Below are 18,753 nucleotides of genomic sequence, written 5' to 3'. Positions count from 1 at the left end.
CAACTGCCTCCGATCCCGAGAGTCCCGGCTTATATACAATTTTGAGTAAGCGAGGACTCTCCCAATCGGAAAACTCAGTAAGCTTCGCCAGTTCCCATTTGTTAGTTAGTGGACGGGTAAACTTCGTGAGATCGCCAATCGGCGACGATCTCTCGGCTCGGTCGGCTCATCCGATTTTTCGGAGAAGGGAAAAGGGAGAGTGTTGGTTTTCGATCACGCCACCTAGACCCTTTGTTATTTGTTTATAATAAAATTGCTCGTGGCGCCGAAGTTCTATTTGCTCCGGCTGGTCTAATTTTTATAAGCGATGTTCATCCTGGCCCGGAGGTATCCGGGTTTGTTTAGGATGTTTAAACAATAAGTTTAGAATTTCGGGTTATTACTAGGCGCGGTTCATCTTTTCGGGCGCCAGTGTGATTTCCGTTTGCTCTCCTATCGTCTGGAGTCCAAGTCTCCAAACGATAGGAGGTCTGCTTGGATTATTTATTGCTTTTTATTATTTATTAAAAGGGAAATTTGTTATGCGTTGGCGCGTCGTGTTGCAAGAAAAAGAGACCTGTGGAGTCCACAGAACGTAACAATAACACTCTCTATGTATTGCGCGTCTTTTTTTATGTTGTATTCTTTTTCTTATCCCAGACAGCATAGACTTGCAAAATACATCCTAAAGACATCCGGAAAATGTGCTATTTTTAAGGACGCATTTCGAATGTTTTTAAGATGTTATTTGAAAGTTTGTGCTGCCTGGGATATTTTTTCAATTTTTTTATCTACTCTATTTGTTCTTTCCTTATCTATTTCTCTTTCTTTTCTATCTTCTTATTCCATCTATCTTTTCTTCTATCCTTTCTATCTAAGCTTTTACCTGTTCTGTTCTATCTATATTCTTTTTGGAAATACACAACAATGGTTTTTTGTAAATAGTTTTGTATTAATTTTTATATATTTGTATTTATTTATATTTTTATTGAAACATTGTTTTATACTATAACATGTAGAATTATTTCAATTATTTTAATTATTATTATTTTTTATGCTAAAAAACGTAGATATAAACATTTATTACAATATTGAACAAAACAAATCTTTTACAATGTTTTTGACGGAAGAAACCACCACCTTCTCGCGGTTTCCGTTGAGCAACAATGTGTACGTAGTTCATTTCTAAAACCTAAATACAATAAAATTCTCATTGCAAGAATACTTTTTTTCTTTTAATGTATTATATGTAATTTTGAGTGCAAAGTAAAAAATATAATAACAAAACAAAAAGACGTACATATTGGCCAAGATTGGATTTATATTCTTAACTTTTCATTTATACTCTTCATATGTTTCATTTTTCTAATTATTTTTTTATGGTGTTAATATTTTTTACTTAATCGAAATGTTTCTGTAAGTAAATAAGTGCACGAACGAGGACAAACGGCGAAAAATGATAAACAACTGCTAGCGCGAGACTTACAAGGGGAGACTACGACGATGGAACAATCGATTTGGACGAAACTTATAGGATCAATAAATGATTATGTGGAGTATTGCAGAGTAAAGTAATAAGACGCACTACTCAAGCATTCGCGAGAAAATCGAATTTGAAAATCTTGATGTATTTTATGATGATATTAAATAGGCTGTTTAATCGAAGAGCGTGTAGCGTAGCGGTAGCGTACTAAGTTAGTAGTGTCGACGCTGCTGGTTCGAATCTCGATATATATTTTCTTTTTTTTTTAATGTTACAATATAATCTAAATGTAAGTATTACGTTTTTTATTTATTTATTGCATGTTATAAAAGTGCATTTTTTGCATAGAAAATTCGTGATGTAAAAAATACTGTAAAAATAATTAGATTGTTACTAATTTGTGTTCTGTTTGTAAAAAACAGATAAATAATTGTACGCAACATGTAAAAATATAATATATGCAACATGTTTTATTTATTGGAACTAGATGGAACAATACATAATGCAGGATGATATTTGTCATAAAAACAAGTGAAACAATAATTTTTACGACATTGTGCACATCGTATAAACGCTGCATTTTTACATTCACATGGTTTCTTTAAAATATCTATAGAAAAACATAACAAACATTCGTTGACATTCATAAATGTCTCTCGTGAAGATTGCATAAAAATTCATTCAATCATACATCATCAATTGTCCGTCCCGAGTTTTCGAAATATGTTACAATATGCGTGGTTTGCTTCCAAATTAACAAACGAAAGAGAGACATTTATGAATGTCAACGAATGTTTGTTATGTTTTTCTATAGATATTTTAAAGAAACCATGTGAATGTAAAAATGCAGCGTTTATACGATGTGCACAATGTCGTAAAAATTATTGTTTCACTTGTTTTTATGATAAATATCATCCTGCATTATGTATTGTTCCATCTAGTTCCAATAAATAAAACATGTTGCATATATTTTTACATGTTGCGTACAATTATTTATCCGTTTTTTACAAACAGAACACAAATTAGTAACAATCTAATTATTTTTACAGTATTTTTTACATCACGAATTTTTTATGCAAAAAATGCACTTTTATAACATGCAATAAATAAATAGAAAACGTAATAGTTACACTTAGATTATATTGTAACATTAAAAAAAAAAAAAAAATATATCGAGACTCGAACTAGCAGCGTCGACACTACTAACTTAGTACGTTACCGCTACGCTACGAGCTCTTCGATTAAACAGCCTATTTAATATCCTCATAAAGTACATCAAAATGTTCAAATTCGATTTTCTCGCGAATGCTTGAGTAGTGCGTCTTATTACTTTACCCTACAATACTCCACATAATCATCTATCGATCCTATAAGTTTCATCCAAATCGATTGTTCCATCGTCGTAGTCTCCCCTTGTTAGCCGCTTGCGCTAGCCTCGTGCGCTATAGCTATGTCGAAAGAAAGAGACAGTAGACATATCTCTCTCTGTTCTCTTCTACCGCCCGAAGACGGCCGAAGCGTCGAGCGCACACGTACACGCCTGCGTATCCCCTTCACTTGCTGCAGCGTGCTGTAAGAGAGTCAAAACTGGGCACACTGATGCGAACAATTTCGCGCAAAAATCAAAATCTTATATCGTGGCTACCTTCAAGAGATTTAAATAAAAACTTAATAGTTTCCGATAAAATATAAGTAAATTAAGTTAAAAAGTAAGAGCCCAAAAATGTAACTAAGTTAAGTTAAAATATTATTTGACTTTTTAACTTTTTAACTTAACTTTTATCTTTTTGACTAGACACTACCCAACTCAGATTATGTCACATATCTTAATGTCACTCGAGACATATATTTTGTTGAGGTAAAGTAAACAAAATGCAGTCCTTTGCTACGTTGCGTAAGCGGTGTGGGTTTTGAAGTTCGCGGGAGGACTTATTGTTAGTACGCGGATAACCCAGTAGAAGTTAGACCATAGACTTATATAATAGACGGAACATTCGTGTAAGAGGAGCTGAAGTCTTCGTTAAAAGAGACAGAAATAGTCATGGAGTAGTTCTCTTCTTTTCTAGCAGTGAGTTGATTGGTGGCCGCGGCAGGCCGAGAGCAACAAAGATAGAGTTCGAGAGTCAGTTGAGAGAAAGTGATAGTGAAAGGTGATAGCATAGGTTAGGTTAGACTTGTGAGATGATTGGTTCCCCATTATCTTATTGTAAGAAAGAGAGACAACTACTCCAGCACTATCTCTGTCCTTTAATGGTGTTCTCAACTTCGTCATATAAATGTTCCGTCTATTATATAAGTCTATGGGTGAGACACCGACGATAGCGGATGTTTCTTATTCCATATATGTCTTTTTTCTTTTTTGGTAGGTGTCTCTGCCGTGTCGGCCCTCTTTGGCGATATAAGTAATTATTTATATATTAAACACGTTCCTTTCTCCAAGTAAAATAAGAAGATGAAAAAGAGTTTTTTTTTATCGACGAATTACTAATTCATATGTATAATTCATTTGTAGTTTATTGAAATGTACATGTAACCATCTTGAATATTAAAGAGAAAGAACAGAAGTGAGAGACTGTGTACCAGATTTTTACCTAACATATTTTACATTTATGTTTGCGCGCACGCACACACACACACACACACACACATGAATTATAACAACTTACTACTATTACATTTATATTATACTTACCATTACTTACCACAAATATAAATTATACTTATAATATACTATACTTACGATATATATATACCCTAATAGGAAATTATTTACAAAATATGTGACAAAATCTTGCACTAAAATTGTAATTTGCAATTATACAGACATATTTTAGGGAATAGATGTAAAAACATTGATCTTTTCTGAAATATTTGTAGTTGTTTGCAAAATTATTTTCTAAATACTATTTCGGCAAAAGACTAACGATATGGCAAATTATCTTAGCAGTATATTTGCAAACTTAATTTCACAAAAAAATTGTCCAATAATTGAGGAAATAAATTCAACTACGTGATTTTTAAATATGTAGAAATATGATTGCATATGAAGAAATGCAAGAAATCGTCGTCAATCATGATGTCATATTTGTGCAATATTTTCACAATTTGCCTATTGGAGGTATATATTGTAGAAATACATAACGACTTTTTCGCAATTTTTGACAAATATTATTTACAAAATTTTATTTCGACAAAACTGTTGCGTTATGGCAAATCATCTTAGTGTAATCATTGCAAAATTGTCGCCATTCGTGATGCTATTTTTGTGCAATATTTTCACACAAATGTGCCTATTAGGGTAAATTTTACAGATTTCTAAGTATATAGTTGCTTTATATATGTTAATCACTATCTACTTATATATGTCACACATAAATATATATATTTTTTTTTTGGTTTTACTTGGGGAAATGCCTACCAGGAGGTCGTAACTCCCTTTATTTTTTGGGGACGGAAGTCGAGTTTGACGGTACAGCCGTAGATCGCAGCACTGTCGGCCGCCATGTTGGAACAAGTGCTACAGTTGCCAACTGTTGGCAACTGTAGACAATTGTAGCCAACTAGCTAAACGGTTTGCAACGGTTTGGCTTTCTATTTATTTAAAATCATTTAAAGTTCAGTGTTGTGTTGTGTACAGTTGTATAATACAGTGTAGTGTGTATTGTGACAAATTTTCCGAGCAAGCAGGAAGAAGAAAGATGATTTAGGTAGAATTCTTCTACTTCGATTCATGTGCCTGAAGAAGTCATGCTTTTCTTGCGGCCCTTCCGAGCATTATCGGGGAAAATGTGGCAGTGGTGGTTATGGTTGATGACATCGGAGAAAAGGCATCGGCGTCTTTGCAATAGCGGGATATGTCGATCTGAGAAGAATTTTAGCTGCATAATGTATGAATGAACAATATGTAATAATATTTTAATTTAGTGTTTCAAATATTTGTACTTTTTTATTTTGTTTTCTCATGATATATATGTATTTTAATTAATATCTTTTATATTTATGTATTAGTATATGTATATATTTATGTATTAGTTATAGTTTTTATTGTATTATTGTGTTGTATTATAGTTTTAATTGTAATATTTTTATATAATGTATGAATGGAGCATGTTGAGTATGCTGTGGTGCAAGTAATACTACATGCTTTGCATCTCATTTTTTAATCACACCGGATAGATATTTTATAAATGTCTATCCGACAGTCCGCAGTCTGTTAAGTGAGACNGAAAAATGAGTTGCATTGTATTTTTTATGTATAATAAATTTGTTAATTTGTTAATTTTACATAATTGTATGAAATATTAAATTAATTGTTTTATAAATAAATAATAATTATATCTCTAATATGTATATCTATAATAATAATAGTAATAATTTATATATTTAATATTGTAAATGTTAGAATATAATAAAAATGGACTTAAAATTAAACATGTCTATTTATTCTGCAATTACTAATTATTAAGAAATAGAAATGTGTATGGTATTGTGCAAGATATATATAGCTATGTATAGCTATATATATATCCCATTAGTTCGCTATTTCCGACAATACATGGGTAGGTGGCGCTGAAACTAGTCCGTTCTTTTTAGCAAGAGTGAGGTACGACCCTCTGATGCCTACGCACTTCCCTCCCCTGGGGAAGGAGAGGGGGAGTGTGGGACTCGTACCCACTAAAACCCCAAGATGGCCTTCTACCTGGGACTTGGCAGGAGAGGCTCCCTGGCATCTCGAAGGCTATTGCTTCGCGGTGAGCCCCTCCGTCGTCCCCCAAACTGGGACAGCTCCTCTCGCGTACCCATAAGAGAGAGTCACCTTATTGTGGTTGAAAGGAGGGCCGTAACCCCCTTCAATTACCCCACTCCAGGGACTTTAATGTTGTGCAATGGCCGGTGAGTCCCCCAACTCCCAGCCAAGTCCCCGCTCCAGACCCGGAGAGTTATACCATAAAATGGCGATCCCCACCCGGGCCAAGCAGTCCTCGAAGGGACTGGGCCCTGGGGATGCAAGTCCGGACTTGCACCCTCCTACTCCGGAATGATGGACCCAAGTCCAACCCACTAATTGGGCTTAGAGGACTTGAGCCCGGGCTTGCGTGTGGGGATGATTGGAAGGGTTATGCCGGCGGGAACTTCGGTTTCTGGCAGGGCCTCCCTTGCCGGACAGACCTTCCGTGACTCACCAGACTAAGAAGAGTGTCCACGGGCAGGCGGGCTCGTTACCCCGGTGGGGGAGCCGCTTAGGAGAAGACTACTCCGAAATTAAACCACCCCAACAACCCTTTATGGAATGACAGAGCAGATGGAGATAACCTTACCGGACCAGGGTGAACGGACACCCAGGTCCCGGCAGTTCGGGGGTTCCGACCCTGCCCCCGTTCGGTCGTCATTCAACGAAGGGTTGGCTGTCTCGTGTGCGACAGGCGAGGCAGTCTCTAGTGCTACTGTCAGCCGTTCTACAGGGGCGATCGTTCTGTCATCGGACGACGACCTTCCCACTTTGGGCTGGAGGACACGTAGGGCCACTGCCATCAGGTCCTACGTAATATCGGATGAGGAGAGTGATATCTCCGATCTTCCGGCGGTCAGTGAGAATACCCGGCGGTTTGCCGCGTATCTTAAGGGCTCCAACGCCACCAGCGGAGCTCCAGCCCCTTCTACGAGCGCGAAGGGAAAGAAGGGGAAGGCGAAGAAGGAGACACGGGCTGCCAAGAAGGCAGCCAAACGACCACGTGTCGTCGAGGAGTCGGAGGACTCGACGACAAGCGGAGCATTGTGGGAGTCTCGTAACCTCTCCTCGCGAGAGACTTACGATGAGATCCCCCCACACATGCTGCACGCTCAAATTGAGCAGGAATTTGGCGTCATTTACGACGCACAAGCGAAGAGCTCAAGACTTAAGGGGACCGTCAAAAAGGAGATCAAGGACGCCGCCCAGGCTATAAAGGTCCGTACTCGGGCCTTGACGAAGAGCGTGCAGGAGTGGGGGGATGACACCGGACTACGGCTGCGCGCTACTACTGCGGAGATGGAGAAAGAGGCCCTCGCTCAAGAGGTGCACTTTCTCCGCGCTGAGGTTGTGGAACTAAGGAACGGCCAGTCCGTCGGGTCTTTCGCTGAGGAGTTAAAAGCTCTCAAGGCCGAAATCCGCACCTTCAAACAAGAGAATGCGAACCTCAACGTTGAGGTTATCCGCCTCCGCATGGCTGGCGTGGCCAGGCCTCAGGAAGGCGAGCGAACGGATGCGGGAACTCAAACCGCACCTTCTCGGCCGACAATTTTGTCGACCGAGGTGATACCAGCTGGTACCCGCTCCCCGCCGGTGGTGCTCCCTTCAAGGAGCCGGGGGCAGAAGACCGCCCCACCACCACCACCACCGAAGGAAGCGGAAAAACCCCCTGCGGCACCGAGGGCGGCGGAGGTTTCCCTCCCTGTGGGTGGTGCTTCGAAGAATGCCCTGGCACAACAGATGACGCAACTTGCTAGCTGCGTCACCGCCATCCAGGAGCAACTCTCCCGGCTAGCGGGGGATTTAACCCCTGCTCTTGCAAAGCCTCCTACGAGGCCTGAGGCTGTAACCACCAGCAGCCCCAACGACGGCAGGTCCCGCTCCGCGGTTCGGCGGGCGGCGCCTAAGCCGAAGGCTGGCTCCTCCACCTGGGTAGAGATGGTGCGCAAGGGCAAGAAGCCCTCTGCCGCCTCTCGGGCGGTGAAGTCCCAAAGCGTGTCGTCTGGGGTTCCCTCTGCGCGCGAGTAGGCCCTCGAGCGGAAGGTCATAGCCCTGCGAGCAGCGGCGCGGGCAACAGCCCCGGAAGAAAAGACCCCCAAAGGCGGCAGCTGTGGCCATCCGCTGTCCGCCTGATCAAGAACCCCGGGCGTCTTATGCGGATGTCATTCGGCTGGCCAAGGCCAGTGTCGCCCTGAAGACCCTGGGCATTACAGACGTCCGCATTTGCAAGTACGTAGGAGGGGGACTCCTGGTAGAGATCCCTGGACCGGGTGGGGCGGACAAGGCCACGGTCTGCTGCTCGTGTAGGAGGGATGAGGTCTGCTTCACTGGCCTTGACGCCTCGGTGGAGCCGGCTGATGTTGTGGCCGTTATCACGTCGGGCAACTACGGCATCTGCCGCGAGGCCGACGTAAGTGTAGACCCTGTCACCGAGGGCCGCGACAGGTTGAGGGCTGTCTGGGCCCGCTGCCTTTGGGGGTAGCAGAGCGGCTGGCGGAGGTGGGTAAGGTCCGGATTGGGTGGTCCACTGCCCGGGTCACCATCCTCCCATCCCGCCAGCTGCAATGTTACAAGTGCCTGGAATACGGGCACATACGTCAGGCCTGCCGCAATGACGTCGACCGCAGCCGGTGCTGCTATTGTTGCGGCAAGGAGGGACACACAGCGAGTACATGCACGGACCGTCCCCACTGTGTCCTGTGTTCTGCCCGGGGCCTTGCAACGGGCCATCGGGCTGGCGGCTCAGCGTGACCCTCGCGCGTCAAAGGCCGCAACGGCGGCAAACGACTCCCAGAGCGAAGGACTGGGAAGGCCTCAACCGAGGCCATAGAAGTAGTGCCTGAGAATGGACCGGGTGGTTCAAATTAACCTGAACCACTGCGGTGGGGCGCAAGATCTGCTTCGGCAGATTATTCTGGAGCGGTGAGCTGGCCTGGCGGCAGTTTCCGAGCCCTGCTGGATCCCCAACTCGCCGAGCTGGGCGGCAGACTTCGACGGCGTCGCAGCTATCGCGTGGACGCCACAGTCCAGCCGCGTGGTCTCCGAGGTGGTAGTCCGGGGCAACGGCTTTGTGGCGGTGCGGTGGGGCTCGTCCCGTACCAGCGTCCGTGGCTGGCAAGTGGTGGCGTGGGCGCGGAGGTGTGGCCTTAGCCTGCTCAACGTGGGGCAGGTTCCCACGTGCGTCCGGCCCCAGGGGACGTCCGTGGTGGACTTATCCTGAGCGTTGGCCGTCCTGGCTCCGCTGGTCGGGGGGTGGCAAGTCCTCGCAGAGGAGGAGTCACTCTCCGACCATAGGTACCTGGCGATAAAGATCGCCAGGGTGGAGGGCGTGGTGGAGGGTGGTGGTTCCCACTGCCCGCGCTGGAAGGCAACGGAGTGGGACCACGACATGTTTACGGCGGCGGTCCTCGGGGCGGCGTGGGGCAACCCCCTTGCTCCGAGGTAGACGACGGAAGAGGAAGCCCAGTGGCTTCAGCGGACAGCTACCGACGCTTACGACGCGTCGATGTCACGAGCGGGAAGGCCCCACCCGCGCCGCCGTGCGCATTGGTGGTCTGCGGACATTGCCGCTCTCCGCGAGGAGTGTGTCATCCTCCGAATACGGCACACCAGAGTTCGCCGCCAGCGTCAACATGACCCTGACGCGGTAAAGAAAGCCCGGGTCCTCTTCCGGGATGCCCAGCGAGCGCTCCGTCGCGCCATCACGGCGGCGAAGCGGTAGGCATGGGAAGACCTGACCCAGACCCTCGACAAAGTGGGGTCTTCCGTACCGGGTGGTCCTGTCCCGTTTCCGGCCCCCTGGGCCTGCGGTCACGGAACAGCTCGAGGTGCACCAGGTGCAAGAGTTGGTGCGGTCTCTTTTTCCCGCGAGGGACGAACTCCGCCCACCTTCCCCGGACCGCATCCCGTGGAGGGAAGCACACGCCGTGACGGTGGACGAGGTCCGTGCCGCGGCGAAGCGCATCGCCGGTAGGAAGACGGCCCCGGGCATGGACGGCCTCACATGTGCTGTGTGGGCCCGCCTGGCAGCCTTACTCCCGCAGCGTGTAGCGCGCTGCTTCACGCGGTGTCTGCGGGAGGGGCGGTTCCCGAGGGACTGGAAACAGGCCCGCCTGGTTCTGGTCCCGAAGGTCGCCCGCCCTGGAGCGGTCCCCTCGTCCTATAGACCTCTGTGTCTTCTCGACGAGGGGGGTAAACTCTTCGAGCGGGTGCTGGCGGGCCGCATCGAGGAGCGGCTGGCAGCGGGGAGTAGTCTGTCCAGAGGACAGTACGGGTTCCGACCGGCCCTCTCGACGTGCGACGTGGCGTTGCGCGTTCGGGAGATTGCCGGGGCCCACATTTCGCGTGGGGGGATGTGCGTGGCGGTTAGCCTCGATATAAGGAATGCCTTCAATTCCTTATCCTGGGGTGGCATCAGGACGGCCTTGCGGGGATGGAACCTCTCCACCTGTCTCTTGGCCGTCCTCGATGACTATTTCTCAGGCCGTCGTATACCCATGTCGGGACGAGCAACTCCGATTCCACCGAGTTATGTGCGGGATCCCCCAGGGGTCGGTGCTGGGGACCCTACTTTGGGACGTGGGATACGACGCGGTACTCCGGGTCGAGCTACCGCCACGTACAGACTTGATGTGTTACGCCGACGACACATTAATTCTTTCGAGAAATCGCGATGAGGAGGAGGCGGCTTTAAACGCCTCTCTTGCTGCCGCGACAGTGTCGCAACGGATCGCGCCACTGGGACTCACCCTCGCGGCCCAGAAGACGGAGACGGTTGTCTTCCGCCCCCAGGGGGTCGCGGGGGATCCGGTACGGGTGTTGGTGGATGGGGCCCAGGTGGACACACGACCGTGTATCAAGTACCTGGGCCTCATGGTGGACGGAAAATGGTCCTTTAAGGACCACTTTGACTATGCAGCAGCCAAGGCTCGGAAGGTGGCTGCCGCGCTGGCTCATCTGCTCCCCAACTTGGGAGGTCCCCGGGAGCACGTACGCAAGTTATACCTGGCCGTCGTACACTCTGTGTTGATGTACGGCGCGCCAGTGTGGTACGAGGCGCTGGGCCGGGGCCGTGGTGCCCTACGCTGCCGTGCAACGCCTAATGGCGTCTAGGATAGTCAGGGCAATATAAAACGGCGGCGCTGGAGGCGGTCCGAGTCCTGGTCCGTATTCCCCCGGCGGACCTGCTTGCGCGTCAGCAAGCAGACCAGTTCCTTCGTTTCCGGGAGTACCGGAACGAAGGAGTTGACATCACCCCCGAGCGGGCGCTGCTGGTCAACCAGCAGGTGGAGCGGACCCTCGTACGCAGGTGGCGGGAGCGTCTCCTAGCGCCGAATGGGTCCGGCCTCAGGGTTTGGGAGGCGGTTGGCCCAGTGTTGGATCGGTGGCTGGGACGAGCTCATGGTGAACTCACTTTTCACCTTACCCAAATCCTCGCCGGGCATGGTTCGTTCATCGACTACTTGTTCCGCATCCGGAAGGCCGACACTCCAGCGTGTCCTCACTGTCCCTCCGCGGAGGATAGCGCGCAACACACGCTGGAGGAGTGCCCAGCGTGGGCACAGGAGCGTGCGGCTCTGCGGGCGCACGTTGGCGAGAACTTGTCGCTCCCGGCGGTTGTCAGCGCCATGTTGCGCGACGCAGGGCGTTGGCGGGCAGTAGTGGCGTTCTGTGGAACAGTCATGTCCGCCAAGAAGGATGCGGAACGGGCCCGCCAGGGGCAGCCCGCGCGCAGGAGACGGCGAAGGTCCCCGCAGCCTGCTGGTGACAACGAGTGCGAGTAGCCTCGGCTGCCGCCTCTCTCTCTCGCGATGAGAGGGTGAGTGGTGCCCCTTCCCACTGCCTGAAATGGGTGAAGGGTGACGGGGCCCAGACGGGTGGAGGGCGGGGGCCTTCCTCTGTCATTGCACGTGACCCCACGGAAATGGGGAGAAATGGTGTGGTCCCACTTCTCCCCACGCAGTCAGGTACAGGATGGCAGTAACTTGCCACCCAGGCACTGGGGGGAGTTCCGAGACGTATAGCCGTAAGGCTTCCCAGGACTCCGTCCCGTGGTGCTGGAGGACCACCTTGGGGTTTTAGTGGGTGCGAGTCCCACACTACCCTGGCTCTCCCCCGGGGATCAGGGTGTGCGTATGCATTCCCCCAAGTAAAAAAAAAAAAAAAAAAACTTGGGCCCGAGCTTACTCAAAGGCCGCGGGGCCATGGCCCCGACGGTCTTCTTTTTAAGAGGGGGTTGTCTGGTCGAGGACCCCCCGACACTTGATGCCTCCTGCACCGCCTGATTGAGAGGATCCGTGAGCTTGCGCCATTTGGGGCCCCTCATCCGTCTCGCCAGAGGAACATCGTCCTCCGTGTCTATTGCCTCCGAGCCTGAGGGCTCGGAGATGGCAGACAACTCCTCGTCAATTAGCGGAGGAGGCTGCGGAGATTCCGCCTCTGTGCTAGAGGCTTGAGGAACCTCCACAAGCTTCTTTTTCCGCCCTTTTACGGGGATGGGAATGCATCGGGCACCTCCCATCTTATGACCGCTCGGCTGGCCCAGTCTTGCACAAAGCGGGCACTTGGGCTCAGCCGAGCACATGGCCGCGTGGTGGCCACCCTCCCCGCATCGGTAAGAGACGTCACCGACGTCTACTCCCGTGCATTGCCCGGCCAAATGGCCATAGGGAAGGCAACGGAAACACTGCTTCCTCCTTGCCTTTAAGGGCTCGACAGGGAGGGTAAGCCACTCTACCTGCACCCGCTCCTCTCGTGATATCTTCCGGGCAGCGGAGATGGAAAGACGGACCCAAAGGGTCCCAAGTCCCGAGGACGATGCGTGGACTTTACCGGTCCGCACTTCCCCGGTCCCACAGCCACCTGCCGAGGCAAGGGCCGCGGCCACGTCTGCGACGTCGAGATCCGCCACCATATCTCTTACGCCGATTTCCGCGTATTTAACGGGATAGGTGAAGCGGATCCCTTCGTCTGCAGCAAAGACGGGGGCGGCACTCGTTCAACGAGTGCCGCCGCCTTCTTGGCACCATCAGGGCCGGAGACCTCAAATAAGAGGCCTCCGTTGGCCGCCTTCTTCGGGCGGAGCCCGGTTATCCCGAGCTCCGCCGGGTTGACCGCGGCGACCGCACGCTGCATCGCAGCCGCGTAGCTGCGGCCTTCTCCAGGATCGACGGTCAACAAAACCGCCGCCCTTGCCGGAAACCGCCCTAACATGGCGACCTTCTTCTTCGTCTGCTGCTATACGACCCTCAAAGGAGCCGACGCACCAGCAGGCTGAGAGCCCCCAGGGGAAACCCCAGTAATCCTCCCTTCGCACGGCGGGCCTTACCACCTGGGACCACGTGGCCCCATCCCGCCCAGAAGCTCCGGAAGTGGAGCGTGCTTTAGACTCCGGAAGCAAGTGGCCCGGGGCTGCGAGGACCCGGGGACCGTGGCTTCCTCTGAGGGTGGAGGAGCCAGCGCAGGAGGAGCAATACTACCTTGTATTGCTAAGAGCTCCCCCCTTAAAGCGCTGAAAAGCTCCTTCACCTTTTTCTCGATGCGCTCGGCTAATTGCTCGAGCGCATCGACCTGCCTGTTCGGAGGGGGAGGCAGGGCCTCCGCCTCCGGGGGGCTAACTGCCCTCTTTCTTGTCTTAGGAGCGGCTTTTCTCCTCTCAAGTGCGCCAAGACGGGTCACCAGGCGAGCTATTTGGCGTTTCATGGCCGCCTTCTCGCGGCAAAGTGCTTTGCACTTTTCGCGAAACGCCTGGACCAGGCTGTCCTCGGACATTGGACCCGTCGCGTCGTGTACCCGGGCAAAGAATGCCCGGGCCACGTCAAGCATCGTCCCAGCTGATAACTTTAGGGACTTCACGTAAGTCCTCTTCAACCGAGACGATGTCGTCGCTACGTGGAGCACAGCGTCGACCGCCTCAATGGCTCGATCAAGTAAGTCAGCCGCGCCTACATCCGCTGGGATAGAGCTCCGCGCTCGGAGACCCTCCGTGTTCTCCAAGAACTCGACCTCGGCACGGGTCTCCGACTCCGCTTGCTTGGCCGCAGCGTATCTCTCCTTGGCTTTGGCCGAGCCAACGTACTGACAGGTGGTGGTTGCCTTCCTTCGCTTCCCGGCCCGAGGGGGCTCGGAAGCCGACGGGGGAAGGCAGTAATCACCATCCGCCCCCGCCGACGGCACTGGCTCGATGTCATCCACCATTTCGTCGTCGCCCAGGGATATCGCGCCAATATCGGGTCCGAATCCCCTATCACCATTGGCGCAGCGTTAGGCCGCACCCGGGAGCGCGACCGTGAGTGCTCGCCCGACGCTTCACGCGATCTTCCTTCCTGCGCAGCGCGGGACCGCAGTCTCTCACGTTGCGCAAATGTCTTTACGACCCTGAACCTGGAGCACAAGGCTACGGACACAGGGTCAGACATCTTCGCTGTCAGAAGTTCCTCTGACGCCCCAGCGGGGCAGACGTCAGATAGCCTATCGTCAGATGACAACAGGGGAGCACCTGGGACGATAGTGCCCCCCGCCGAGCCCTGAGGATCCAAGACCTCTGGGCCGGTACCTTATTCTCTTCCTGGGACGATATACCCATGATTGTTGGAGGTTTGGTTTGATTTCGGTGTGTCCTTCACCTAGACCGACTGCCCACACAGGGCTAACGAGCCCGGTCTGCCCAGGTGCGCTCTTGGTCTGGCCGTTCACTAAGGACCTGTCCGGCAAGGGAGACCCTACCAGGAACCGAAGTTCCCGCCGGCATAGCTCCTTAGATCACCACGGCGCACAAGCCCCTCCACCACGACAAGGTGGCGCACCCTCGGAGGGGAAATATATCTTTAACCTTTCTGCGTACAAAATTANTTTCTTATTGCTTACCCTACTACATAAATTATAAATATAAACTTATGGTACAAAATGTTTAATATAAAGAAAACCGATGCTATAGGTAGATAATTCTGTCATTCTAACATGTAGTTCAAAAAGCTTTAGATAAAAAATTCATTTGTATTAAAATTCAAATATATAGAGTAAGTCAGAAGAAGATAGACCGTGTGGATGAAACGGACTACACGCACATTTCCCAAACTATTTGTTAGATGTGTATTTATTGAAGTTATTGTTAAATGTGTACTTACAAGCAGGAAAGGATTTATGTAAATCGCATTTGCATAACAGATGAATATTTTGTATCTTTAATTTCAAAAGTAAGTGTGAAAAATTCTAGCTCACCAATTTTTGTTTGTAAAACGTTCAATTAAATACATATTTACTTAAGTTTTTTGACATATTCTATTAATTTGAAACATTTTTAAAGACTTCCTATGTAAGAATTGTCAAATACTTTCTTGTGTAAAAAACTGCACTGTAGTGTCCATTTATTCCATTTCTAGATGGGCACTAAAAAAAGGAGATAATCGAAGGGACTACTAGTTTTATTGGCGTTTTCAGTGCCAACACAATAACCGCAAATATGCATAGGAAAAAGGCAAGCGGACCAAAGAACAACAAAAGATATTATGTAAAAAGAGAAATGATTAAAAGAAAATTGTAAAGTATAACTAAAAAAAAGTGCGTTTTTGTTAAACAGTGTAAAGTACACCTACAATTAAGTATAATAATATGTTTGTTAAAACAATTGTTAAACAATTGTAACTTGTATTTAAGTAGACATTTATCTATTTTTTATATACAATGGTCCAACTCACCTACGGTGGTGGAGATAGATAGATATTAATGTTATAAGTTTTTCATATTTAAATTTTTTTTAAAAGTATGATGTTTTTTCTTTAAAAGTCGTTCGCAGGATGTTGTGCGGAAAATATGTCTTATATGTGTGTACACATATATAAATTGTACATAAGACAAGCTCCAAATATTTTAAATTATAATAATGTGAGTATGGCAGTTGGAGCAATGACACGGACGTAGATGTGTAAATACATGAAGTTGACAATGTCTGTGTATATGTGTGATGTTTATTGATATGACATAAATAAACGTTTCGACCCTAGTTTTGGGTCTTTATCAATATTCTAAAAATATATGCAAAACATTGATCAAATAAGATACAAAAAATTATAAATAATTATAAATTATGAATTATAATATACAAACTTACAAAAATGTGTGTGATGTTATAGAATAAGAGAAATGTCGAACGAGATCACAATAGAATTGACAGGACATCTCACTCACAGTAGCATGATGACTAAAGTGAGGAACGTGCGAACGCGAAAGCAGAAAGCGCTGAGATGGTGAAATTCAAATTAAACNGATATAATTTATTTGCGCAAGACAGGTTGGTTATCGATGAATGGTAAATAAGATTTGTCTAAATTTTCTGTATCGCTGTGTAGATTGAGACCGTGACGTTGATTTTTAATGTGTAAAGTTTCCGATATTAACCTTTTGTAATACGATCTTTCATGGTCCATTATTTTTACACCATCCCAGTCAAAATCATGAGCGTGATTAATCCTGTGTTCCGTTATAACAGAACTCTGAGTGGAGTTTCTGTTAATATGATTCTTATGTTCTCTTATTCTAGTTTGTAACATGCGACGAGTCTGACCCACGTAGGAAACATCACAATCACGACAATTGATTTTGTAAACAACGCAAGGATGTGAAAGTGGAGGTAAAGGATCTTTCAAGACTTTAATGAACTTGGATAATTTATTAATACTGAAAAAACCGTGGCGTATGGTGGTGTCTTGTGGGAAAATAGAATTAAGACTATCTGAAAATTTTTTATTGATNAAAGGCANAACTAACCAACGACTGGGTTTTTNNACTANNAGGTCATTAGTTAAAAATCTGTTGGAGTCATTATTTTTTAAAAAATTATGTTTAAGTCTTGATTTGGTAATATCATAAATGAAGTCAAGAGGATAGTTATTATCACCTAATATTTTAAATATAAAGTCAAAATTTTTCTTATGGTAGTCAGGGTGAGATAAAAAGAAAGCTCTATCAATGAGTCCAATAACTGTAGATTTTTTCTGGCTGATAGGATGGTTAGAAAGAAAATTGAGATATCTGCCAGAAAACGTCTGTTTATGGAACCAGTCGTGGATTAAAGAATTGTTTTCTTTTATGATGGTTATGTCTAAGAAATTAAGTCTATTATATCCTACTTCTATAGTAAATTGTAAACGTGGATGGTATGAGTTAAAAAGATTAAGAACCATGTCGAAACTGTCTTTAGGAACCATAAGAGCGACATCATCAACATATCGTGCAAATTTCATTGGTTGATGCACAAAAGAAACAATACTAATTTAAAAAACAGAAGTTTAAAGTATTTTGTTAATTACCGTAATAAACCTCTACAGAACACTCCTTCTAATTCCGAATACTTTTTTACACATCCTTCATTTAAATTCTCTTTTTCTCATCAGGCAAATACTACACACACTATAGATCTAAAATTTGATTCATTATCACCAGCTGAATCAATTTTAGAACACAGACAAAAATGGTTTATCAACCTCTCTAATTCACACATTCCTGACGAGGTCATTGGTTTATTACAACTAGGAGATAATTTCAGCCTTCCATCAACAAATAATACAAGAGTAACTTATGACCTAATTAAAAATTTTGAATATAATATCAAATTCCTCGACAACAACAAAAAGATAGATTGTCGCAACCGTTTTGTATCTATGCTTAGACAATTGAAAAGCTCTAAACCTAATAAATCTAAACATGATAACGATATAATTCATGCTTTAAGTATCACCAATTCTTTTGTTAAACATCATCCTTCTATCATTTTTACGAGACCCGACAAAAGCAATACAGTTGTTGCGTTGAATAGGGATACTTACAATCACGACATGGAAACTTTACTATCGGACGTAAACACATACACACGCATAAAAAGAAATCCGATTAACTCCATCTTGAACTCTCTCAAAGATACTTTACAGAGATGGAGATCTCGAGATTACATTTCGGATCTTACCTACAAAAACCTTTTTTGTTCCCTTCCTATTCTACCAAGAGCGTATGGTGTTCCTAAGATCCATAAGCAAGGTCATCCCCTTCGAATCATTATTTCATCCATAAACAGTCCTCTGCATAATTTCGCCTTATTTTTACATAGAATTATATCCAAGAGCCTTACACCTCCACCAAGTTTTGTTTATAATAGTTTTCATCTTGCCAAATTGATCTCAGAAGTAACTTTTGACAGCACATTTGAATTGGTTTCTCTTGATGTTGTTTCCTTGTTCACCAACATTCCTCTGGAATTAGTCATGAATGGTTTGGATAATAGATGGCATCTTATAAACAAAGAAACAAATTTACCTAAAGAAGAATTTTTCAATGCTGTTAACCTTGTTTTTAATTCAACTTTTTTTCTTTTTAATAATCAATTTTATAAGCAGACCTTCGGTTCTCCCATGGGATCTCCTTTATCCCCCATTTTAGCCGACATTGTCATGCAAGATCTTGAGCAAAACACCATTAGATCACTACCTTTCACTCTACCTTTTTATGCACGATACGTTGATGATGTCGCTCTTATAGTTCCTAAAGACAGTTTCGACATGGTTCTTAATCT

The 18,753-nt window shown here is 46.4% G+C and overlaps 1 protein-coding gene across 1 annotated transcript; it reads left to right on the top strand.

The window, feature by feature from the left end:
* Positions 1-10,820: 10,820 nt before the first annotated feature.
* Positions 10,821-11,303, top strand: LOC109861396. The gene has a single exon (XM_020441030.1). The coding sequence runs from the start codon at positions 10,821-10,823 to the stop codon at positions 11,301-11,303; it is 483 nt and encodes a 160-aa protein (XP_020296619.1).
* Positions 11,304-18,753: the final 7,450 nt, after the last annotated feature.

The sequence above is a fragment of the Pseudomyrmex gracilis genome, unplaced genomic scaffold (genome assembly GCF_002006095.1).
Source record: "Pseudomyrmex gracilis isolate BER0280 unplaced genomic scaffold, ASM200609v1 scaffold_730, whole genome shotgun sequence".
Classification (NCBI taxonomy): domain Eukaryota; kingdom Metazoa; phylum Arthropoda; class Insecta; order Hymenoptera; family Formicidae; genus Pseudomyrmex; species Pseudomyrmex gracilis.
Note: the sequence above shows the minus strand (reverse complement) of the source record. Positions and strands in the feature narration are given on the sequence as shown.